This window comes from Phaethon aethereus (assembly GCF_964289735.1).
Source record: "Phaethon aethereus genome assembly, chromosome: 7".
NCBI lineage: Eukaryota > Metazoa > Chordata > Aves > Phaethontiformes > Phaethontidae > Phaethon > Phaethon aethereus.
In genome coordinates, this window is record NC_138583.1 from 6,463,059 (window position 1) to 6,490,002 (window position 26,944).

Here is a 26,944-nt window from a genome sequence, read left to right on the forward strand (position 1 = left end):
TATCTGTACTCACACACACGCACGCATATTTAGGTAGCGGTATATGAAAATTGTCCCTAAAATTCAGGAGAGTTTTCTGTGTAATACATACATTGCAGCTGCAGTAGGTTTCAGACACTTAATCTTGCAAATAATGCAGGAATACAGTGTGTACATGTTTATGTTATAAAATACTAATGGACAATAATTACAGTAGACTTTAATAAATAGTCCAATTTGCAGATACTAATGTAATGCTTTCTTTTGCAGCTCCGTAAAGCCATTATAGATCACATCTCAGACTCCTTCTTAGATACCACTGTTCCACTTTTAGTTCTCATTGAAGCTGCTAAAAATGGAAGAGAGAAAGAAATAAAGGAATATGCTGCTATATTTCGAGAACATACCAGCAGGCTTGTGGAGGTATGTTTGATGGGGTTGCACTTTTTTTAAAATACATGGTATAAGTGACTTGCCACTGCACATTTCCTTTGCTGGCAGATATCATAAAACAATTAAGCCTGGCATTTCAGGAAAGACTGCATAAATGGCCTAGGCTAATAGTAAACATACTCCATTTTTTATATAACAGTATGCAGTAAGATGGGGGTTTTGTTGTATTGACATTTATATAGTATTTCATTGCACAGAAATTAGGTGGTGGGGAATTGTAATTTGAGAAATTAGTGTAAGCCTTTCCACAAAGATATTCCGTGGAAACTTCATCAAACGTGTGATTCTAAGGAGTATTAGCTCAAAGTGTCAAAATACTACTACCCAGACTACGTGCGACACCGTACAAGTGTTAGTTGTTTGCCAGCTTTCTCAGTTTGAAAGTTTATAGCCTGTGTAATGATATGCTGAAAAGGGAATGGTGCTCTGACATGTGGTTTAGAGCCATGAATCCTCAAGCAGCCTGAAAACATGTTGGTGTAATATGCTGAATAAATTCACTTGCATACATTGTATACTTAGAATTAATTTCTAAAAGATATACTTCCTTATTACTTATATATGATACTTATTGCTTAGATAAGCTTATCTCATCATTATATATGATATAACGTTATATATGATACTTATTGCTTATCTCATTCCTTAGAAATTTGCAAATAGAATTGGGGTGAGATTTTAGTTTGTTGGATAATCAGTTCTGCAAATGTGACTAAATATTCACTGACTTAAACTGATTCAAACTGCAGCTTGAAACAATGCTGGAATACTGAAATAATGACTTTTGCAGGAATATTATCTGAAAGGCCTGTAAGCAATGCGTTGCTGATTTTTGTGAGGTTTTTTTAAGCTTTTAGTGCTTTTGTGTGCAATAATGCAAAAATTGGAAAAATCAATGAATTCACTCTGTGGCTGAAAATTTACTTGGGACAACTATTTGGCTTAGAATGAATTCATTAATCTTGGGTGATCTACAGACAATGAAAGACAAATAGGTAAACAGCTAAAGTAAAAGCAGGCTATTACATTTATGTTTCTCTTTGTGGTCATGTAGTTACAGAATAAGACTAGTTATTATTCTCCAATTTACAACAGTGTCTCATTTTGACCATGCTGCAAAATCAAATGAAAGTTAAAACACAAACCCAATGTTTTAAAAGTTTTCCAGAGTTTTAATACTGAAGCTAAACCAGCCTGAAGTGGCTTGATTTTTGGAAAGCACAGGTGATCTCAGAAGATCGCTTTTCTGAATAATAAAGATAACTTTACTGAATTTGGAATTGAATCCAGGTCCGCTGAAATACCCAAATCATTATTCAATTTAGAAGATGTGAACCTAAAAATCCAATATTTATTTCCTTTCATGGAATTGAATTTGTTTCCCAAATGTAAGAAATAGCTGGCGATCAGGGTAGGTTTGTGATTAAAGGGGCTGATAGCTGCACAGATATACTGCCTAAAAAATCTAAAAGGACATGTAGCAGCTGTCTGTGAACATAAGACTGCCCAGAAGATAGCTGTCTTTAGTGATGTAGGAAAAACTATAGCAAAGTTTTGCAATTCTAGCTTAGTTACTACCTGGGGGAGGGGGGGGAGTCAAATGTCCTTTTTCAGCATAGACATTCCTAGTCCATTTTGCAGTGTCCCTTCTGCAAAGTGATGACCAGACTAGACAGCAGTGCCTCAAAAACTTAGCGATTGCCTTCATTCACCTCACTGAATGATAACTTCAGAACTCTCGGGTTTTACCTAAACTTCTTACTTAAATACTATTGAACAGAGCAGTCTAAGAGGGGAAGTATGTGTATAGTTCGTGAATGTCAATACTAGTGGAGATTCATTTATCCAGATTGTTCTGAGGACAACAAACATATTTACTTTGCAAGCACATTAGTAGATCATAAACAAATCATGTGACTGTTGTATAAAAGGGGTTCTATTACATGGCAGACTGATCTTATTGTATGTGTGAATATACAGTGTGTGTGTATACATATTTATGCTGTGACTTAATATGCTGCCTACAGTGAAGAAAACATACCATTAAAAATGTTTTAAGTACCTGGCTTTCAGACAGACTGTACACCATGCCACCTCCTCCTATTGTTGAATTAGTTGTTCCAAATTGTTCCTTTACTGGTGCTTATATTGTGTGTTGCTATTGAAAATTAAAGTAAAATAAAATTGAAGGTGTCTTCTGGATATCTACTAGAACTTAAATATCTTATTTAAAAGTTGCTTATAGTGGTTTAATGCACTTACCGGTACCTCTAAGTGAGAGTTTGATTGATGATATTCAGTGGCTTTTTGATAAACTGTACTGCTAAACTCTCCAACAAATTAATTAGATAGTCGTACTGCATCCATCAACTGCTAGCCTATCAGACAGAAAGCAAAACAAAAATGAAAAAATACTAACAGCTAGGCAAGTGGCCACAAAGGGGCTTTGTACATATAAACAGTTTTATCTGATTTTTAAGAAAAACTCAGTCGTTTCCAACAGCATCATCAAAGAAAAAGAACTATGGCATCTGTTTTGTGGAAAGTGTAATACCAATTCAAGTGATATATGTAAATTGGAAGCACATTTTGGTTCTTAGTGGCCTAAAACCTGTTAAGCTGAAAACCTATATATATTTTTAAATTGACAGTAGTAGAGCACTGCACTGCTTCTTTAATTTATCAAGGAATATAACAGATAGGTAGACTTAGATCTCACTAATCCTAGTTTTTAGAAGTATACATACTTCAGAAATAGACACATACTTCAGAAACGGCAAATATGTATGGAGCTTGGTTTCCAACTGACCATGGAGCCATGAGTAATGGATATTCCATAGAAACCAGATATAGCTAAAAGTGCTACCAAAATCAGGGTACAGGATCCTGCAAGAAGGACAGGACAGACAAAAAGGAGATGAGTTGGCTTTGATACCTTGCTACTTTTATTATCCATGTATTTATCAAATAATTTACTTTTTCTCAGTGAAACATCTAATGTATAAACATCACCTGTCCCCTCTGTTATAGCCTCCTTCAGTTGTCTGGTTTCCAAGTTTCATATTTCTGGTCTTTTAAAATTTTTCTTGTTTGGAAGTCATAAAAGGATCACCTTGCTACCTCCCCTGTACCTTTTCCAGCACCTTCCAGCTCATGAGGTGGTAGGTCAGAACTGTGCATGCTATTCAAGATATTCAAGTGCTTTCATGATGTTCTCTGTTTCCACATCTGTTTAATTCCTAACAGTGTTTCTTCTTGGATGACTGCTGAACACTAAACTGCAATTTTCACAGAAAGTTTATACGATAATCCCAAAATCTTATTCCTGATTAGTACTAGTCTGCTGAGGTCTATCATATATATGTAATACTGGATTTTTTTTTTTCTCCAAAATTACTCGCTTCACGTCTCTCTAGATTGAATTTCATCTCCTGTGTTATCATCTAGTCGTCTAGTACCATGAGGTCCTTTTGCAAATCTTCATAATTAGTTCTTTCATTCACCACTCCAAATAACTTGTTAAAAGATTTAAAAAAAAAAAAAAAAAAAAAAGAAAAAAAAATTAATGCAGACACTGTGACCACAAGGAAATTGCTAGCTCATAGCTTTCTCCCAGTTTCTTGATGATTTGCTCCTGAGGCTGAAAAACATTATGCTAATCTACCAGTATCAACTGAGAATTACTGGTTGCTCAGCCACCCTGTTAGGTAGCAAAGCCCTAAATTTCCTCCGCATCCTGTTCTTGGAGGAGTACAGGATCTACGTGCCTGGATCTCAGTACTGCCTACATGGTACAGTTAGTAGTCTAGCTCTTTCTTGGCAGCCTCAGGGAGGGCATTCTTCCATTGCCTCCATGTATGGAAACAGGTCTGTCTACTTCTGCTTGATTTTAACATTGTTCTTCTAAAAGATATTTATGGCGTAAGAAAGCTTTATGACTATTTCCTTTTCACCATATAGAGGTTACTTTTTGCACTTGAAGATAGGTGCTGTGGCATCAGCTCTATGTGCTGTCTACTGAAGTTTAATTCTCTTCAAACTGAGGAAACAATATTTTTTAAAAAAATGTAGCTTTTCCTTAATCCAGTCATGACTTCAACTTCAGTAAGTCTTCTCTTTAAAAAATAGTGTCTGGGCTCTATCTGTTCCAGCTGAACAGGTTCCACACACTTAGGAGGCTTCAAAACAACATCGTTGCGGTAGGGTGATGATGTTAGTGTTGCACAAATGATGAATTTGATAATATCAATTTTGGAGGTAGGACAGCATACTGTCATTCATGATACTGCATTCTCAAAATCATCAGTGAGCCATAATTTGAATCAGCATAGTTTTATTACCTACTCTAACATGTTCTGTGTAAATGTTAATATACACATTGTTATTATATGACTCTGTCAGTTGTAAATGATGCTGCTGTTGGCATATTGATAAAACCATCAGTGTTTAATTTTCTTTCCATAAGATTTCCTATGATTACAGAAATTTGCAAAATAAATTTCTGAATCTGGTCCACAAAGGCCTATGGATTTGTGTAGCAAGTTCTCCAGTCACATAAAAATCAATTTTAGTATTGCAGCCAGCAAGACCAATGGTGATAGATAATGCAATGATTTTGATGTTACAGGATTAGGATGTAAGTCCATTTTTAAGTAAGACAAACCATTGATATTTATACCGTTTCCAGTTTAAGCATTTACCCGTCTGCTCAAATTAAAACATGTACTACCAGTACTGCCCCCTTCTCCCCGCCCTCCGTAACCACCAGCACCACTTCACTTGGCATTTTGTTTGTTTTCCCTTTTTTTGAACTTGAAAAAGTCAGGTAGGTATTCTGAGATTTGATTGTGTTGGTCTTTTTTTCAATTTGAAACCTTATTTACCCCATTTACTCTTAACCCAAGATAAAGATTTCCCAAAGAAGATTTATCCTGCTTATATTAAGTACCTGTCTCTCCTTTGACTAAATGACTAGTTTAGTCTGGATGTCTAACTTCTAGATAGGTGAAGTGAGGCGAGATGAATTGTACCTTGATAGATGAGTGTTGGTCTGTTTTGAGACATACGTTATGTTGCATTTTCTTACACTCTGTATAGCAGTTTTTAATCAGGTGTATCCTGTTTTTCAGTGCATTTTTTTGCATCTGTTTTTGAAAGATCAAGGATGTTTGAATAGCAGGTTATGATATTATTTTGTATATAAATACAGTAGACTGAGTTCAACATTATAAAAACAAAGGTTCATCTTCTCACCAAGGTTTCTCCAACGATGAATTTGATATGTAAATCAGAAGTACTACTTGAAATATCAAGAGAGATTTTCTGTAGTTTGTTTTAATCTGAAAATGAAAACTTCTGAAATAGAAACAACAGGTCTTGAGAAAGAACATACTTTTTTATTCCTCTTTGAATGTGAAATGTTAATTGAGCTAAGCCCAAATGCCCACTACACTGACTCACTGCTCATATTGTAATTTAAGAAACAAACAGTATCCTTATAGGCCAGTGACCTTTGTAAATCAGCTTGAGGATTAATATCTTACAAATACCTCTGTTCTGAATTAGCATTTGGAAGTTACAGTCCTTCCTTTAAGAATTTATTTGAGACATAACAATATAATACAGTTCAGAAGTATGTATAAGAAGTCAGTGAAGTACAAAACAACATTGAAATGCAAAGACTGAACACCACACCAGATTTGGGGTGATGATGTGTCCAAAGGTAGTAGTAACTACAGGTAACACCTGCTTCCTTGTTTTCTTATGTTTTCCCTCTCCGGAGTTCATTAACTACTCTGTACTCTTAACAGAAGCTAGAACCTCTAGGGTAAAAAAATGCATACACTTGGGATGTTAGCCACACTTGCCATATTAGCTGGTCCTTTGTGGACAGTACTAGTATTTGAAAAGCTCAAACAATGGCAAAGTATATGTGATACTTTGGTACTTGGTTACTTTTGATACTTGGTTAACATCTTTGCACTATTACAGGTGCACAATAATTGCACAAAACAATCTCTTAGTTGTAAATGTGGATAGTATCTTAAACATATGTAGGAAGTGAAATAGTCCTAGTTACACAGTAAAAAGAAAAAAAAATTAAAATGCCCACTTTGGCTATTATATTGAACGCTTCCCACATATGAAATGGACACTCAGCAGCAGAAATATTTTCACGACTACCAAAGGTCACATTAAGCATTCTTCAGATGGAGGTTATTCTAGGCTACAATGCCTTATATTGCTGATATATTGCATCAAATATTTCTAAGTCTGAATATTGATTTTGTGACATTGAAAAACTAGGATATATTGTAGAATGAAAAAAGCAACCAGATTTGGGTTACGATTCTGTCTGTACACTATGCCTTTGCCTGTGAGCCTTGGCTAAAATAAATTCCCATACAAGATGTAGGAACAAATGATACAAATACTGACATAAAAGATATGTTTCTGTTAGATAATGCTTGTTATTAATTGGAATTCCTTATTATAATGCAGAATTTTTATACAAAATTGTAAAAAAAGATTAACTGCTTTGAGATTTCCCACATTTAGGTTTTGCTTCGAAATGCCTTTTCATTTAAAATTGTTACAATTAACTTGCAAATTTAATTGAAATATTTGATTACATGGAAACATTTTCTAACAGTCTTGTCTTCTAGGAAATTTCAGAATTAGCTCTGATCTGAATATAAACACAATTTAAAATTATGACAAAATAATAATGAAAAACTTGGTTGCATTTTACAGTCCCTTGCAAGATGTGCCTGTTTTTAGTGAATATAGTGTTCTGGCCTGTGGTTCACTTCTACCAAAACAAATTCTGATATTGAGAGAACAAGTATGTAAAAGTGAACAAAAGATAGGTTAAAAGGAATACTAAATGTCACATCTACACAAGGGAAAAAGCAGGTCCTCTGTAACTGGAAATTTCTTGTTTGGGAAAGCTGGCATGCTGTTCTCCCGAGCTGTTCTATCAAAAAGATGTAATGCTTTCTGAGAGGAGGAGTGATAGGCTGGGTGACCTTGAGATTAAAAAAGGAATTTGATGGGAGCAGGGAAGAATCTTCTGATTATCTTTTCTTTTGGCACAGATGCAAATCTCCTACTGCAGTGTTTAAAGGTCAGCTGCTCCAAGCAGAGGCTGAGAGATTTAATAGGAGAAGTGGAGGCGATGATGAAGTAAACTTTGTGTTCTTCATCTCTTTCAGTACACGAATATATCATATTCTCTGTGGTTTGATCTAATGACACTGACTTCAGATCTACTACTCTGATACATAAACTTGAGGGTTTAACCTATTGCCTAATTCTTGCCCTTGATTTTTTGAGTTTTGACTGTGTTCCAATATGACAATGCTGGCTTCTAGGAATTAGGATTTCTAAGGTTGAATCTGTTACGAATGATGGACAGTAATGGACAGCACATATATTTAAGTGCATCAGTGTTGTAATGTATTGATACAGAACACTAAAGGTATGCAGGACAGACATAGTGTTGTTAAAAAAAAAAAAGTTTCACACTTCATATTAAGATTTCCAGTGCAGGAAATCCAGCACATCTATTGAAGGTGAATTCTCCTTAAGAAATCATTCTTTTTAAATGAAGTTAGAACATGTAAAGGAGGAAAAAACCTTGAGTTATAAAGATATAGAGAGAGGAGTAAATTGTTTTGTCACTTTCTAGTTGAACAAGATACAAGATGCATAGGAACAAACGATACAAATACTGGCAAAGTCTTAAAGTTAATTTACTTATTGAAAACAAATATTGAGATCTTGGATAAAAGTAACTTGCTGTCTCTTGTTACTTTAGCTACTTCTAAAACTAACTTTTGAAATTATGAGACTGATGTCCTGAATGTATTGGGAGAACCTTGCTTCACAGCTTATAATTTGGGTCCAAGCACTCCTTGCTTAATATAGGTCTCCCGGCCCCTTATCTGTGGAAGTTGCCTCTGTTGCTGGATAGCAGAGCACAACAGTAGGGATAAGGGAAATTAATTTAAACGACCTTCCCTGGAGAATTCATAGCTTTTTGCCACTCTAACATGATGAAACTATTGTGTGTAGAATGATGGCAGTGTGGGATTGGCACCTTTATTATTTTAAATTTAAGTATAAATTATTTTTTACTTTGTTGGTTTAGAGCCTCTCCTATTTACCTAGGAGCTGGACCCAGAAAATGTGTTTGAACTAATGTGAGCCAAACTCATGGAATTGCTCATCCTTCACAGAAATTAAGTTCTTCAAAGGTAGCATTTAACACATTTGTGTGTTACAGTAGCACTCTGGAGACTCCAAGAAGTTTCAGGGTCCCTAGATTTGGGAAAACAGATGAGACAGATAAACTGTAGCAGAAGACAGAAGGGGAGAATGAATTTGTCATGTGGATGAATAATGGAACCTGGAATAAAACAGAGATAAGTGAATTTAGCTAACTCAAGATCAGTCACCATTGAACTCAGTAAAGAATGTCCATGTACGGGTTTATATGAATCAACTCCTTCTATTTAGAAAACCATTATTTGGTGCAAGTTCTATAAAGAAATTGAGGTTTGAGATATGTAGAGATACTTTTTTTTTTTTTTTTTCATTCAATGCTATTACAATTACAATGCCATTTTGGCAAACAATATGAAAGAACTTACATATGGTGCAACTGAGATGTTTTCAGGGTTAAACATGTTAATTAAAATGTTTGCAAAACCCAGCACAGTAGAAGTAATAGTAAGTATTTGGTAATCAAAATTAATCTATCTTGACAATAACTTAATCAGCATGCTACAAGAAAGTTCCTCCTTTCTCTAAAGCAAAACACGGGGCTACTGGCTCTTGAACTAAAGCTTTGACCATCTGCCTCTTGTGCAAAACAGCTCTTCCAAAAGTCAGTTTCAACATGGAATCTGCAACTTAATTGTGGTAAGTTGCTTTTCATTTTCTATAGAAACAGTAAATATTTTCAATCTTCAAATACAATGGGAAAATTCTCACTACTTCAATCTGTTTTATTGACATAAAGATGTCAATGAAAGATGATGTCTCTCATATCATGAAAGATGATAGCTCTTACTTGCCACTTTGATTTTGTATGTAATTTGCTACATCTTTCTATGTCAAATCTTAACTATACTGACACAGAAAATGGGATTCTGAGAGCAACTCACCATATCTCGGAAAGATGCAGGCAAAAAAAAAAACCCTAAAAAAAATCATGGCACTCTTGTGCTTTCCTGAGTCTAGTCTATAACAACCAACCTTCAAGAAACCTGTGATAGCTATTACTTTAACCTCTGAACATCCAGTACATAAGGACTACATCTCTTCACATTACTTTTCTTTTACTTGGAGCTAAGGATCATGGGAAGAAAACTACTTGAATTCTGACAACTAACAACCCCCCCACCACCACGTTTGCCATCCAAAGTAACACTTACATAGTTTCCTGGCAGATAGCAACTTAATCTAAAATGGAATTTAGCCAACCATTAATGAATCATAGAATGGTTTGGGTTGTAAGGGACCTTACAGATCATTTAGTTCCACCCTCTGCCATGGTCAGGGACACCTTCCGCTACACCGGGCTGCTCAAAGCCCCATCCAGCCTGGCCTTGAATTTTGCTTTACATATTAAAGTGCTGCATATACAAAGTACCATCAACTGGAATATTTCGGTTTCTTTCTACCACCTTCAAAGACAATAGGGAATTGAGTATTCTTAGGACTGCACCCATTTCTATGGATTTAGATCCCAGACTGGTAAAGACTAAATAAAAATAACATTTCAGTGCTTCTTTACTAGTTCTTCAGTATTGATTTTACTGAGCTGTTGAAAAACAAAACTACTTCTGTCAGTGGCAAAACTCTGCAACTGCATGTGTAAAGGTCAAACTGGCAGATTACTGGAACATCTTTATTAACTTTCAGGTTATCAGAAGAGAGCAGAATCTTTTCTCATTATTCTTAGAACCGTATTCAGAAGACAAGAAACATGAATCCCGTTATGTAGAAGTTTTTAGTTTCAGACAGCTCAATGCTAATGAATTGCATCCCCAGACATAAGATACAAGTCTAGGGCTTGTCATTTTTTTGCTGGCACTTTTGTTGTTACTGTTCTTCTTTAACCCGAAATATAATTTCAGTTGTATTATCATATAATTACATTTGTGTCAGAATAGCAAATAAGACCATAAGTTAACGAGCATCATCCCTATTTTTGCATCACAGTTTAACTTCTATTGGTCATGTACATAACCATACACAGCAGCTGTCACTAGGATGCAGGATCCTGTTGTACAATGCGATCTGCAAACACTGAACTTAAATATGGTTTTCTGCTTGAAAGAGCATGTATCTAAGTATGAAACATGAAGCAGCTAGCATAGAGACGTACGCATGCAGAATACTGGTCAGCATTTTGGGAGTAAAACGTACCCGTCAGCAGACTAGGAGGACTTTTTCATAAATAAGAGGAGAACTTTTAAGTACAATCAATATTTATGAATGAGAAGTGGATTTTCATTACACGACCATACTGATTTCTATAATCAGTCTATCCTTGATAAATTAAATCTCCTCTCTTATCACATATATTTTTAATTTTTTTTTTTTACTCTTATTTAGCTAGTTAATACAATGCTTTGTTTTTGAGAGGAAAACCACCTTCAGTTTGCTAATTTCTAGGCATTCTCAGTTCATGTTATTCAGAGTTCTCATTCAGCACTCCCCTGGTCTTGTCTGACTTTTTCACAAGAGAGCCCAGTGTGCAGCCTGCCTGTTCAGGCAGGGTTTTGTTTATGGCACATCCGTGAGATCTGGGCAGTGGAGATTCCTTTCTCGTAGGTTCTTCCTTGCTGCAGTTCAGTTAAATCCAAAGATCTTAGTGGATCCATTTTAGAAATCCAACCACTGACTTTGCTAATTTTAGCAAATCTATGATTAGATAGGTCTGTAGCAAGCAATACCAATCTAACTACAAAACAAAAAATACACTTCATTTTACTTACAGTTTTTTTCTGCAACTTTTTAAAAAGCCAAACTTAAAATGTCTGAAACACAAATCTAATGCCAGTAAGCCCCAGAGTTAGGTCTAAATCCCTGCTTTCCCATTTCAGCTAGAGTTAATTTCTGTGCTAAAGGCTCCGAGAGTCCTTCAGAAAACTGACCTGCTTGTCAAGGTGATGTGACGGCTGTCAGTAAACAGCATAGGCAGTCTTACAGCCTACAAACCTTCTCTTGTCAGGTGTTGCTCTGTTTCGTTGTTTGCAGAGAGCATGCAAAAGGGAAGAATAAAGATGGTAATGGCATTTGTGGAGGGTGTGTGGAATTATTTCTAAAATGAAAGGCAGCACAGGAAAAATGCGCAAATGCTTTAAATGCAAAGATGCTTTAAATTCTAATAGAAGAAGTCTAGCAACAGTAATTGAGAAGTGGCAGACAGATGGAAAGAGGCCTTTAAATACAGACAGGTAACTTGTTCTTGATGTATTGGAGCTGGTAGATGGATGCCTAATGGAGAGCTAATGTGGTCAAAACAGTGAATTAAGAAAATTAATTCAGTAAAATTAGCTTAAAGTCAAGCATGTACTTCTAAGCATATGTAAACTTTAAGACTTTGACCTTGCTATTTTGGGCCACACAGAGTTCCAGCACCTTGCAGCAAGTCCTGAATTCATAATGCGAGAAATTTTGCACCTTTATGTAACTAATCAAATAAGGCCCAACTTTCCTATTACTGATTGAGCTTCAGGTGATAAATGATGACATTTTCATTAATCCTCTTAATCACAGCCTTTATTGCATAAGTGTGAAGCAAGGGAACAAAATATAAACAACCCAGGGATTTATCAGACTTTCTGTGTCTCAGGGGCATATTTCAACAGCTAGAAATGTCAGCTGTCTAGTACAGTGAGGCAGGGTATACTATAAGTTGTGTGAGCTCCAAAAGGGAAATTGTCTTGGTTCAACATGAAATCCTTATCATAAAACACACGGTTAACATTTTTTCTGATAGTGTAAAGACAGCTGACACAAGTGTAGTGGCAGTGACTTTTTTCTTGTATTACTGCAGAAACCATTTAGAAGTTCCTCTGAATATTAGAAATCGTGATAATTGTGATTCTAAAGTCTCATAGTTTTGATACTACTGATAGGTAATGAGCCAGTCACCGATTTTGAGAATAATTCTGAATGTGCTAAAAAAGGCATACATCATCAAAATGTTAACATTAGTTTACTAAAGCTTGTGCTTTGTAAATACCAAATATCTCTGTGTGTGTGTACTCATTAGGGTTTGGTGTTTTTTTCCCTTGGAACATTGATGCTGCGATATGTGATGAAGGAGGAGGTTTATTCCTGTCAGTGGAGGTGCTGAATATTCTTTTTTTGACGTGACCCCCTATGCAAATTGTCAGAAGTGCATCTATCAGAGGCTGTTACCCTTCTCTCAAATGATCTGGCCCCTATTGTGTCAAATTGGCCATAGGGATCTCAAGTTCTTGAGGACAGAGAAATGTATCTATATGCATGACATATATGTGTGTGTATATATGCATAGACAGTAGGTTTGCATAATTACTCGTTTTTTGGAAACTAGATTTCTAGCCTAAAACATGAGTTGTTATTCCGCAGGCTAAGAGAACTCAAGAGGCATATGGATGACAGGGAGGTGGTTAGAGACAGCCAACATGGCTTCACAGAGGGCAAATCATACCTGACTTAATCTGGTAGCCTTCTACGATGGAGTGACTGTGTGGGTGAATAAGGGAAGAGCAAGAGCTGTCATCTGTCTTGACTTCTGTAAGGCTTTTGACACAGTCCCATACAATATCCTTGTTGCTAAATTGGAGAGGTAAGTTTCATGGATGGACTATTTGATGGATGGCTGGATGGCTGCATCCAAAGAGTTGCGGTCAAGGGCTGGGTGTCCAAATGGAGATCAGTAACAGGTGGTGTCCCTCAGGGGTCCGCATTGGAACATTTTATTAATGTCATTATTAATGACATTGACAGTAGGATCGAGTGCAAGTCTCAGCACTCAGCAAGTCTGTGGGTGACGTCAAGCTGGTGCAGTTGATATGCCTGAGGGAAGGGATGCCATCCAGAGGGACCTTGACAGGCTTGAGGACTTTGGCCCATGTGAACCTCATGAAGTTCAACGAGGCTGAGGGTAAGGTTCTGCACCTGGGTTGGGGCAATCGCCAGTACCAGTACAGACTGGAGGATGAATTGAGAGCAGCCCTGTCAAGAAGGACTTGGGGATATTGGTAGATGAAAAATTAGGTATGAGCCTGCAATGCGTGCTCAGAGACAGGCAGTACTACCTATATCCCATGTACTTTTGCAATGGGAAGCTCAGATCACCATTCTGAGTTTCAGCTTAACTAACGTGTAGCCTGTCAGCCTTTTATTAGGAATCATTTATAGGTTAAAATTCTAGCCTTCCTTGCACAGAGGAAACATACTCATAACCCCTGCATCTTTTACTCTGTTGTTGTTGGATGGATGTCTACTGCATGTTAGGATTGTTTCTCATCTGTGCATAACTTCATAGTGATGAACAGTGAATTAAGTTCCCTCTTTTCCAAGGCCAGTAAACAAGGTAAGAGTTGCCATAGGGTGAATTTGGTAGGATCACAGTCCTACATTTTGAATTCTATCCACGTGCTTAACGGTGAGCCCACACGATGCTTCAGACTGCATTGTAATCTTCAGTTTGGAAATCTGGATGATTTTATATGTGAGTTTTGGTTGCAAGGCTTATAAATGGTTTTAGTGTTTTCCTTTGTGACCAATTTTACCTTTCCTAGACCAGAGATCACATTGCAAAAATGAGTCATGGATTTCTTATAAAATGTGTCATGAACCTTTAAACTCCATTAACATGTGAAATAAAGACTTCCACTGACACAGAAACATCTTATGTTAGTACACAACATTTATTCCTTAGAACTGCAGTAGCTAGGAGACTACCTCCAGCTCTACTGCAGTTTGAATTTGCTGTCTATAGATGGCTTTCACAGTAGCTGCAGGAATGCAGCTCATTGACACCCTTCACAAAGAGAAGAAAAAGCTAATAAACCTGAGAAAAATTACTTAGATATTAATTTAAGGGATAAAAGCAGGATAAAAATGAGCAAGAGGATTAATTATATTTTTACAAGATATTTGACATGTAGCCTATAGTGAATGCATAAGAACATACTGTAATGCAGTAATGACGTAATATAATGCCTAAGTGGCACAAGTAATATGCCTGTGGCACAGATTAGATTTTTTACCACTGCAGCAGTATAACATTTATTTTGCTTTATAGACAACTTAGTTATCTAGCATATATACATGTATATACTTCATTATAAGTGAATTACAGATTGCTTTATAGCCACTGCAAATACAATTGGCTCGAGTATTTCAGAAAAAGCTTCCTAAGCCTCTTTACAGCTTTAAATTTCAATTTAAAATTTCGATTCACTTCAGTATGGGAAGTTTCAGAGTTAGCATGTACCCAGACCTCATGCCTGTCCTGTATGGTTAGTTAATGCTCAGTGGGAAGCTTTCCAGGCACAGGCCCTTCTGCCTCCGTACCGTGCCCCCTCGCTTCCCGGCGGGGGAGCGGCCGCCTCAGCCGCCCGCGGGGTGCCTCCCCGGCCCGCTGCCGAGGCCCGGGCGCCCATCCGTTAGACGGGCTCCCCTTACAGGGCTGCTGGCTTAGGACGCGGTCGCCAGGTAACCCTGGTGCGGCATAAGCCGGGCAGCGGCTGTGTGTACTAGGGCGCAGCGTGCGCCGCCCCCTCCCGCCAGGCCGGCCAGGGCCCGAGCAGCCGCCATTTCGCGCCGCGGCCCCGCGCCGGTTCTTCTGGAAAGTTCGACGGCCGCCCTGTGGCGGTGGTGTGACGGAGCGCTTGGCGGCGCCTGGGTGAGTAGCGGCGGGTCCTGCCTAGCGGGAGCGGGTGGCTTTGGTTGCACATTTCTCTGTCGAGCTTTTAATGTAGATTCCCAAACACGTGTTTTCGTCTTCTGGAAGGAGGATTTCCGCCGTTCCTGTCCGAGTGCTGAGCTTCCGGGCGCTGAGGAGAAAACTGCGCCGGCAGGCAGTGCGCGGCCGAGAGCATGCAGGGCAATTCAGGCCGCTAAAAACTAGTAATACTTGTGTTTTTTCTTCATTATCAAGTCGTCCGTGTTAAGAGGTGGTGTTTTCCTTTTGCAAGTAGTAAGGTCAATGGCCTTGTCGTTTTAAGACCTAATTTTTTGCGGCATAAAACCTAAACTGTCAATCCGTGAGGCAACGGTAGAAGACTATATTATAAAGAAGTACTTTTTTTCCTAGGTTGCCAAATATTCATTGGCAAAAATTTTTTCAGTTTCTAAAGAGTCAGAATTTTTGGGTTTTTTTGAGGTGAAGGGCTCCATTTAAGCAGTAACGAGGTTGTGGGAGCACTTGTGTGAGCAGCTGATCACCAGTGGACGTGAGGGCTATACAGTCCAGCGTAGAGTATTATTTTGGTCAGTATTTGTACTTATTATGCATTATTCTTATGCTTAAAACTGTTCGGTGATGGAGTGGTAAAGTAGCCCTCCTCTGAATGTTATTTTTTCAAGTCCTCTTCAGTGGAAGCAGGACAAGAATAGACTAAAGGTCTTTATAATAGCAGTGAAAACATTAAGGTATTTTGTGTCCTGTGGTACTCTGTGACACATGAATGCATTTTTTATTTATGGCAGATACAAGTTTATGCATCTGTGTTCTGTGACCGTTTCCTGTCTTGAATGAAGCTATATAAAAGGCTGTACTTTGCTTTCTGGTAATCATTAAGATAGTTTTCTCTACGAGGGTTCTTCTGAGTTACTGTCCTTTATTTTAATTCCAGGAAACAGCAGTTTCCAGCATTTCAACTGTTGGAAACCTGGGGGAAAGAATGAGTCATCCAATTAATTGTAAAGTGTAAACCCAGATTTTTTTCTGAAAATGAAATTAAGGTTTTTTTATTTTTCCTATGTGCAAATACACTTTGAGGGTTGCACACCTTTTAACACTGAATTGGTGCTATCCTGTTCCAGAGATTGAAGGGAGACAGTTGGGTTGGAAAGGTTCCAAGAATACTGGAAGAGAGACTTAACTCACGAAAAGTTCTGACATGGGACTTCTTTTCTCTCTGAAAAACCAATATTTGAAAAGAATTGTTCAAACACATCTGATGCGTTTGTGTGAGGTAGAAGCTGATGGTGGTTGTGTATCACAAAAGGTACTTTAGGCTCTGACTTGCTTTCTTCAGTAACTTTCATCCTCCTTTAAATTGGGAAATGGACCATGTATTTGCTCTGGGAAGGCTTTCAGAGTGCTAGAATTCAGATACTGCCACAAACTGAATCTTGGAAAAAGTTTGACACCTTTTTTTTTCCTCTGTTTTGTTTCTGGAGGATGGGAGGACCTCTGACTACGCTTTTGCATGTCTATCAGGAAAATTACTTACATGATAAAGCATTATTTTCCCATTTGAGGAGAAGGCTTCTCAGGATTGATAAGAAGAAAGCCTAAGTTTCCAGGTTAATCCTTCCAGTCATGCAGTATGAAAAGATACGCACCTTTATACTATTGCCCTTTTTTGTTATATATTCATTCTATCTGTGTTTTTTCCTGGAAAAGCCTTTCACTGTGATTTTGGAGTCAAAAACCTAACTAGTTTGCAGTTGGATCTTAATCAGTTTAAGAAACGGATTGCGTGTGTGATTGTCTCCAATATCAAGGGACTGGATAGTGACTTGTACATCTCTTTTTAGTGCGGTGTTCCTACATACTACATTTAGTAATTCTCTCTGGATTTTCATTCAAGTACTAACCAATTTGTACTACTACCACTAAGTTATCAAATACTGTCTTTATTGGTACTGCATTGTCTCAGTTTACTAACCATGTATGCTGGTATACATGGTTGAATGGTTTTGTGCGTTACTTTTGCAGTACAGATTTGGTTCAATTAAATATCTAGGGAAGAAAGCTTTTGTTTCTGGAAAGTCAGTGACAACTTTTGGTGCAAACCTTAACCAAAGTCAGTGCTAGTATTTGGGATTTGTCATTAGTAAAGTGAAAGTAGAATCTTGTCCTGTGCATTGGTATGTTTTAGTACTCCTTTGGTTGTTGCTAATAGAATTAAACTTATGTTTAGTAGAGTAGTTTGCGGGGAAAAACAAAGTTGCTGCAGTGATACCAAGGTTGAGGTTGTATTTTCGCTCTTAGCCTTGTGAACAAAAGGACAAGCTATTGTCATGAAATTTTGTTTGTTGTCTCAAGAAGAGATTACTTTTTAAAGATAAATTGGACATGCTGAATTCTGTAGTAAGTTTTAGAGGATGAACAGTTCTACTTTTTTTGAATTTGTCATACATAATTTGCAGGACAGTGCTGTGTCCTGCAGAAAATAAAGTAGGTACTGTTAATGCTGGATGTGTGAAAATTAATATCAAAGTTGGTATGGCTGATGTGAGCTACTTTATTTCTGGTAATACAGTGAACTGAATTTGTATTATTGAGGAAGTGTATGCTTGAATCTACCTGTCTTGTTTCTTTTCAACTATGGAGAAGAAACTGTTTCTTTTGTTGCTGGGGAGTTCATTTATGCTTCTAGGTAATGTACATTAACATTCTGCATGTCAAACTTTATTCAGCTGTAGCTAACCCTCAATGTGTTATTGCGGACTCTCCGATTATTCTTCTCCTCAATTTGTAAGTGCTCAAGCACCACACACATTTATAATTTTGTACCAGCAGTTAATGATAGTTGGGGATGGACTAGAATATAGATTAACTTCGTAGTGCAAAAAATACCTATTCCAGAAACCTGTACTGCTGTATACTTTGTATCTTGCTGAAGCAAGTGATTGGTATTAATATTAGAGAGAAAATGAATTGCCATACTTTATGTAGGGCAAAAGTTCTGTGAAGGGCTGATCCCAAGGTAGATTAAATTCTGATGTTTTGTTGCACTGATCTTTAATTTTCTTTGATTATCTGTGGATTTGTTGGTGGGTCGCCCCCTGCCCTCCCCACCACGTTAGGAGTTTCTGGCGAGTATTGTGATACAGTATTTATTTCATTTCTGAGTAGTAGTTCTCTGTAACTTTCCAGGGTTGAATTGCTTTTCATGTATCGTCAAATGAAATAATTTATGCTTAGTATGATTGACCTTTTACTTACAAAAATGTAAGTTTGTAGCATGTTAAACCAGTGCAGTTATTGAATCAGAACAATGTGCATAAAGCATAGCTGTTTTTGTAAAAGGATAAATATCTAATATTTGTAGGGGACTGCTTCTATTTTGAATTCTTTTAAAAACTGTTACATGAACTGTGGTTTTATTTCTCATTAATAAAGTAATTAATGTTTTATTTGTCAGGTGTCTTTAAGTAATTGAAAACATTTGCATCGAAATGAAAGGTAGAAGAATACTTTCTGGCATTGTAACTAAGTGATTACACTGCTGGCAATAAGTCTGTTTCCTCTTCTGCTCCACTAATACTTACTAAGTGCTAAGTGAGAGCTGCGGTCTTTCATTTTGTTAGCATACTGAGTCTTCTTGGCTCACGCAGATGTAAATAACAGAGAGTGTATGCATCTTGGAGGAAATACGCTGCATCTCCTCGCTTCAATTTCCATCTCAGTTAATCAGTCGGAGGCAGAGGTGGAGGTTTCGATTCTGACAACACGAAGTGTGGTAAGATTTTGTGGCTAGGGGAAAGAAAGGTCACCCCAGTAGGCTTTTGGGTATTTGTATGACAAAACCACGTGCTGTTTATTCTAACAGAAGCATCCTTAAAACAAGGGTAATGGATATTGTTTCATAGAATATTTGAATAATGAGTAATAAGAAAACAAATGAGAATATATTAATGCATATGTTTGGCTCTTACCTTTGTTTTATACAGGAAAATAGCCTGAAATCTTCAGTGTGTTAGAGACAGTTTATTATATTTGTTGTATTTGCCTCTATTATTTAGGTGCAGGAGATAGAGGGTTACATGAAGAAAGTTATGTTCATGCAGAAGGAAAGAGGTATTTGGAAATTTTACACTGAAATGCCTAGGAAGATAGAAAAAGATTAGTTGATGCAGGGAAACAGGCAAAATACTGCCTTTCCTAAGATAGTATTTTATTTGAAAACTGGAAAATAATGGGATGTTTGGAAATGGAGATGTTGTCTTTGTTCTGAGAACTGGTTGGTCAACCCTGATCCTTACTGGCTTTCACTGGTGATAGATGTTTATCAAAATCCTGCTAGTAGCAGACAGGTCAATGTCAGACAGTCGAACCCAGCTCACTAATCTGTTTAAAAATGCCTGTGTGGTGCCCAGTTCCCTCAAGGACTGTATATTCTGGCAGTGAGTTTTAATTGCTCCTGTTAGGAATTCTAAGGAATTGGCTAATTCTGTGCATGACTGATGGCCTTTTTCTCTTTCTCCATGGTTAATTGCTATCTTACTTGCCATGTTTGTTGTCAGGCTGAGATAAGGAAAATCAAAAAGTTGGTTATTGATTACATGGTTATCGAATTGGATAGTCACTTTCTCCTTTTGAAAATCATGCTTTCTTGCAGTTTAATACCATGTAGGTCTCTGTTGTACAACAAACATGCTCATTGCAGGGGGGTTGGACTAGGTGACCTTTAAAGGTCCCTTCCAACTCAAACCGTTTTATGATTCTATATACTGCTAAAATAAATTTTTGTCTTTATACTGGCAATTTTTTTTCTGTCTGCATGAAGAAACAGGTAGGGACAAATCAGTAAAACGGTTGGTTTTTTAGTCAGTTCTTGGCTTGTCCTGTTCTTCTTGTCAGGTAGTTTTCTGTGTATTGCTGTACTTTTGTGGTACTGCTGGAAAGTCCTCTGTTGCTAACATTTCAGCAAATGGTGATAAGGGAGAGGTTTCATAAAGTAGTTTATATTTAGATCTTTCACCTGCTGTTATGTTTGGGCCCATGGGAGGACCTTTCTTCAGGTATCAAAGGGCACTTTGTGGGTGTTCCAGTAAATTAAGTCTGGTGCTGGGTTGGATGGTATGTTTTTTAGGGAAAGTGTCAGTGAGACACAAGTCATGCCTATAGACGGTTTCTGTTTAGTGGACTCTTCAGCTACCTTGGGTTGCCAGAGTACAAATGTAACCCAAGTAGAGTGTCTTTTCTTTGGTTGTAACCAGGTCTCTGCACGCTGAGGTCTAGAGAAGGAATGCTTAACGTAGTTTGTCAGCTGTCTTTACTGTGACCTGAAGCTGTGAGAGAAAGCTTACTGGGGCTCTGCATCAAGACTGACACCTTTACTGAAAAGGAAATTATTTCTGAAATGTTACTGTGCAGAATTCTCTGTCATACATGTATGGTCTTTGCCTTAGAGTATTTTGTTTGTTTAATTTATTTTCTGTTTTTATTTTGGCTGAAGCCCAGTTTATCAAAACAATCTCCTAAATGAACTTTTATGATGTAACACTTGTCTGAGCACATGGAACTCGAAATAAACAGGTTACAGTGGGTTGTTTTAGATTTATGTTGGTTAAAAAAAACCCCACACAACAAAAACCAGAACATCCATTGATATTCAAATATTCTTTAATAATTAATTATGGAAATAGAGTCTTTAGCATACTTGACAAATAATATTACAGGAAACATTTAAAGTTACATAATACTCTGAGGGCTTTCTTTATGTTAACAAGGTAGTTGGTTACAGTTGAACAGTGGCAGTGATAAGCCTCCGGTGTGCAAGGAAGAGCTAATTTTGTCGAATCAGTAGTGATTATGGCATTAATGGAGTACTGTGTAATTCAGTTCTGCTGAAAATGCAAGATAGAGACATGCAAAATTAAGAGAAGTGCAAAAGGAACCGAAAGATGAACGAAGAGACTTGCAGATACATAGTGCCCTACAGCAGTTAAATTCACAGAGTCAAGAATCTTTCTGGGAGAGAAGATGAAAAGCTAAAAGAGACAGAGAACGCAGCATAATATAAGTTAAATTTATTTTTGACTATAGTTCCTAACGTTATTCCCGCAACAGTAAAAACTAATAAAAATTAAAGTAATAGTGTAACTTTTGACCTGAAGTATCCGAAAGCATTTTATAAACAGTGTAAAAATAACATAAACTCTGGCAGCAGCTTATAAATAGCTCAGGTTTACTGTTTAACTTGATCTGGAAAGAAATTAAGTTTTATGGTAGAAAATGGGCTAGAATACAAGCAACATTGTGATACTACTTTATTGTCCACTGGAGGTAAGTTTTCAGTCCACAGGAATATGTTTTTTTCACTCTAAACAAATATTCTCGTGTATGTAAGTTTTATTAAGCTCATAAAAATGCACATAGTAATCACAAATGCATATAAAAATGTGGCAATGACTAGGAGAAACACATACATCAATGTAGCCTTTTCCTTAAAAAGTAGAGTGTCATTATTTATTGTTGACCTTCCTACCTTTTCCATGGCATTTTTTTGTATGAACAGTTATTTTCCTCAAAAGACTTTCCAAGGTTTCATGAATAAAGCTAGTGGTAGAAGCTAAGAACATGTAAAAAACTTACAGAAGATAGTTCTGTATACTGCAAAATTAGAAGCAAGGAATATGTAAGTACCATTTTTCATTTATAGTTGGAGGAGAGCAGAATAACAATTAAAAATTAATTTATGTAGAGTAGCTAATGTACATCAGAAGCCATGTTGATTGCTGTAATGCTGAAATTCAAATGTTATTTCCCAGTTTAGTATTCAGTTGCTCTCAACTCCTACAAATGAAGTATCTCTGAACTGTGATTACTCAAGATTAATCTTTACCTCAGTTGGTTGCTTTATTGTATTTGTGTCCATCGGCCTCTGTCTCTGCCTGTCGTCCCCCCCCCCCCCCCCCCCCCTTGTTTGTATTTGGTGCCCATCTGTTTGGCTGTGACAAAGATAAAAGGTCTTTGACGCTTTGCCTTTTGTGAAACTTCTGGCAAAGCAAGGTCCTGGTCTTGGTTTATGCCTTTTGAACCCCCTACATTACAGTCGTCATGTCTGTAATGTTATGTCATGTCAGTGACTTGGTAAGTTTGTATATGCATTGAAGTGTATAGCTGGTTAGTGTTCTCAAGAGGTATGTATAAGAAATACTTGTGCTTGCTTTTGAGGAACACCGATAGGTTTTTGTTCTGATCTTTATTACATGCATTTAGAAAAAAAGACTGTCAAAATGACAGGATCAGTATTCCAAACTTTCTAGTAAAGACTGTATTTGAAGTCTTTGGACACACAAAGTAAGCTTCTTTGAAATCTGGAACACGTCAAATTTAATTTTAGACATATTATTGTTTTTCTTCTTTTTGAGTATATTCTAAACATTTAAATATCAGCAGAGCATTCTTCATCCAAGGCTATATATGCTCCCAGCATGGTCTTAAGAATATCTGTAGGGTTATCAATGGGAGGGATTGGGTTACCAGTGAGTTCTTCAGAGCATGCTAAAAACTTTTACAAAGAATGAACTTTGGCCTTACCCTGCAGTGTGGTGAAGGATCTTGTTAACTTTAGGGTAGGCAGAGCTTTGGCAGGCCTTTCCTCAGTGAAAGGAATTTCTTGAGAGGAAGTATTTACTATGAAGAGTAAGAAGCCTTCACCAAGAAGCAGTGGCAGAGGTTTTCTTGGAATTAACCTCTTAGTTATCTGTAGTGATTTACAGTATAAGTGAGTTAGGAGTCTGGATAAAATAATGAGAAGAAACTGAGCTGTTAATGGTTGAGTGAGGGGGATCACATCTAAAGAACATGCTGCTTTATTTTGTACAACTCACGTAAGAGGAATTTAGTTAGGTGGCAGGCTATCTATTCCCAAGAAAATACGTTTTTGGGAGTTAGTGCAGTGAATTTGACTGGAAAAAAAAAATCCTCAGGGTGTATTTAATTGTTGGTTCTCAGTGTGGACAGTTGAGTAGTAAAGCTGTTCTCAAGTGAGAATGAAACAGGTGGTGAGGCAGTGCAGTGATTTACGTAGTCTTTTGCTAATTAAAAATCTCGCTTCTGCATTTGGTTTTGCATATGTGTTGTCATGATTCTCTCTTTTCATCAAATTCACCATGGTAAGACCTCTTGATCCTCCCACAGTGGAGAGGAATCTCACTTTGGATGTGAACTTCCACTTGTCCTGAGGCTCTTAATGGATTTGGAACACTTTTCTTTGTCTAGAGAAAGGCTATTACATTATTTTCATTAGCTCCAGAAATATATGGCTTTAGGGCATTGGCTGTTGCAAATTATCAGACCTTTGTGAAGAATCTTTTTTTGTCACACCTTTCTGGAGATCCACTGGAAGTAATTATTGGATCTCCAAGATGTTTTGCCTACACGTATTTTCCCTTTTGCCTTGTAATCTCCAGTGGAAAGCATTTGGAAATCTGAGGTTGAAAGAAGCTGGGGACTTACTAAAGAATGTATATTCTATTAAAGAAGGTACCTTCCACTTGGGGCTCGAACATTAGGATACACAGTGTGAGTGGATTTGTGTGAGCATAGTCAAGGTAAAAAGCCTTCCAACTCGAAGAATTTTTGACAACAGTGCACACTTGCTCATGTATAATGTTTCTCAGCCTCTAAATACTTCTTCCTTTTCATTTAATCTGTTAGATAAAGAGTAGGAACTGGAAAAGTTGATGCACACATTTTCAGATAAAAGCTTTTCCAGTTTTGCTGTCTATCTCCTAGATATACATGCATTCTCCATGTAATGTGTAAGCCAGTGAGAAGAATATGGTTAGTCGATTTAAAAAAAAAATAAAAATCAACTGATTGCATCTGGTATACACAGGTCTTACTCTTCAACAACTCCTCGCCTGAAAAGTTGGTGGCTCACCAAATTCTAAAGAGAGGGACCCCCTTCCCTTAATAAAGACAGACAAATGCTCAAGTCAGTAGTAGAATAAAACCACAAGTTGAAGTGCCTGTAAGAAGCTTGTTTAATAACTTCAGGAATATAAAATAAATGTTCATTGGCATAAGTTTTGTGTACAGGCAATAGGCATCAAAAAATAGTGTCTTTGGTGACTTCATAATCTTAAGAATCAGGCTAGTGGAGTATTTTATCTGCTGTCAGTGCTGCACCTATCTGCTCAGTTCAAAGTCTTCCTATTCCCCCTACACCTTAATTAGTATATTTAATTGATGTTGCTACAACTCATCGTGGATGGTTTGTTCACTGTTCTTCATGTTTTCAAGGAAGAGCTGTATAACTGCTTTCATAGTATCTTGAAAATGTTTGGAGAGAACAGTTAGGAATAGACATGTTGCATTGAGTAGTACAAGTTGAACAAATATGCTTTTTCACGTAGTTTAAAAAAAAAGTTTGAAAGATTTCTGATGGTGTTTTTTTTTTTTAAGTTCTTTTGGAGCTGATTTCAGTCAGACCATCCTCCAAGCGAACTTGTGTCTTTGTCCTGACAAACTTTGCTCTCCAGAAAGAGAATGATTTTCTACTGAGAGGAATCATTGTCTCTTCATTTTGCAGTTTTTTTGAAGTTGCGGTGTGCTTGGGCATAAGCATATGCATAAGCTCCAGGTAGAAAAGTGGTGCCACTTAAATGACAGGAGAAGAGAATTCTACCTGTTTTCTCGTGGAAGCAAAAGATTTTCTAATGTTGATCAAAATGAAAGGCAAAGGACTAATTTAACTGTTGGTATAGCACTGTAGTATGAATTCCAAATGCCCAGCAGAACTACTTTCTTTATTGATTTTTCAAATACATCTAAAGTAAATAATACAGACCTCTGGTTGTGGTTGTACAGTGGCTTAACATAAATTCCTGATGCTTATATCCTTAGTTTGCTGGTTGTGCTTTAAGAATACTATTATGAATTGGGCCATCACCAAGGAATACTTAGAGCTGAAGAATCAGGAGGGGAGATGTAAGATCAGAAACAGTTTTTCCTCAATATGCCTAAAAAATAAAACACAGGGCTGTTGACTTCAAACAAAAGAGATTACTTGTGGATTAAGAGAGCCTTCCCAACTGGAGCATGTTTTGTCAGAGAAGAGCCACGCCTTTTTACCTTTCTAATCCTCAATGTGATCTGGTAACATAGACATAATTTGTCCCAAGGTACTGATCTGCTATGTAGAGCCATTGTCACAGATTAATTTAGAGTTCATTCTGTGGTTCAATGACACAGTTTATGTCAGGGACTGGATTTGTACCGAGATGTTTCAGCCAGTGCAACTGGGAAACAGGATAAAAAATTGTTTTAAGCTGTATCTGTGCCTTGCACATCAAGATAGGGACAAAACTGCCTAACAGCAGAGAACTCAATCTTAAAACTGTTCTTACTGATAAACAAGAGGTACATATTGCACATTTTCAGTGCATCCCAAGAAATTAAAAGTAATTTTTTTCTGCGAACTGTGAAATGAAATTGGAAAATGTGAGGAAACTTATGGCAAAGAGGAAAAGCTGCTGAGAATGTATTTTGTCCTGGTGGAATGGCTTATATTGCCTTTTTTTTTTCTTTTTTTTTTTTTTTTTAACCTTTGAAATGTTACTGCTTTAGGCCTTGAGTAGCTCTTTAAGTAATAGATCAGTAATATTTGCACTGAGCCTTGCAGAGTGCTGCTTTTTATATATGATGGTATATTAATGCAGTGTGAATGAATACAGTGTTACGTTTAGGATACACAAGCAGCTCTGACTGGGGCAAAGAAATTAAAAATATTCAAACCAATATGAATTAGTTGTTGTAACCAATATTGAAAAACCCTGTCCTGAAACCCAAAGAAAAATAACTGATTTTTTTGGAGGGGAGGGAATAGTGTCTTTTAGAGTTGTATTATGATGATAGCAAAACATCTGTAAGTAATTTATAGCTGAAGAGTCAGGAGGGGGGGTGTAGGATCAAAACCAATTTTTCTCTAGTATTATGTTAGAAAACCCATGGCAGTTGACTTCAAATAAAAGGGAATACAGTTTGAATGCACCTATGAAAATTGCATTTCTTCAGTCCCTATTTTTTATGTGGATGAGATAATACATCGCACAGGTGGGGAGCCAGTGAGTTGTACTGGAATACCAGGGATAGGTTTATAAAGTATTTCTATGTAGGTACATGTACATTCTAGCCCTTGTCCTCTATAGAAAGTGTCTGTCTTAGTCTGTTCTGAATTTTGGATAGGAAAAGTAATTAATTTGTCTAGGCACTAAATCCTTGTAATTATTTATATCAATTAAGTAAGAATAATAGAAGCTTTTGGTAATAGATCGTCATTGAACTACTGTTCTTTGTTAGAAATAGTGTCCGATAATGTTGATAAATGAAGACTTGCCTTTATTTTGCAGCAGCTGGACTGTAGAACTCATTGCATGAGTTTTGAATAATTACAAATTAACTATGCATATCTGTGTTTATATCTGTGTTGGTATTTGCAGTGCTACAGAGGTCTATTTCTCAGGCAGTTTGTGATCTGCATTAACATAGGGGTGATACATATGTAATACGGCTACTTCATTGAAG

General features: G+C 37.0%; 1 protein-coding gene across 1 annotated transcript in view; it reads left to right on the forward strand.

The window, feature by feature from the left end:
• Positions 1–26,944, forward strand: part of CTNNA3 (catenin alpha 3) — a gene marked incomplete at its 3' end in the record, with an annotated part of 517,670 nt that overhangs the window by 305,769 nt on the left and 184,957 nt on the right. Inside the window, exon 8 of the mRNA XM_082002095.1 lies at positions 250–402. Within this exon, the coding sequence (XP_081858221.1) occupies positions 250–402 (153 nt within the window). The remainder of the gene's footprint in view (positions 1–249; positions 403–26,944) is intronic.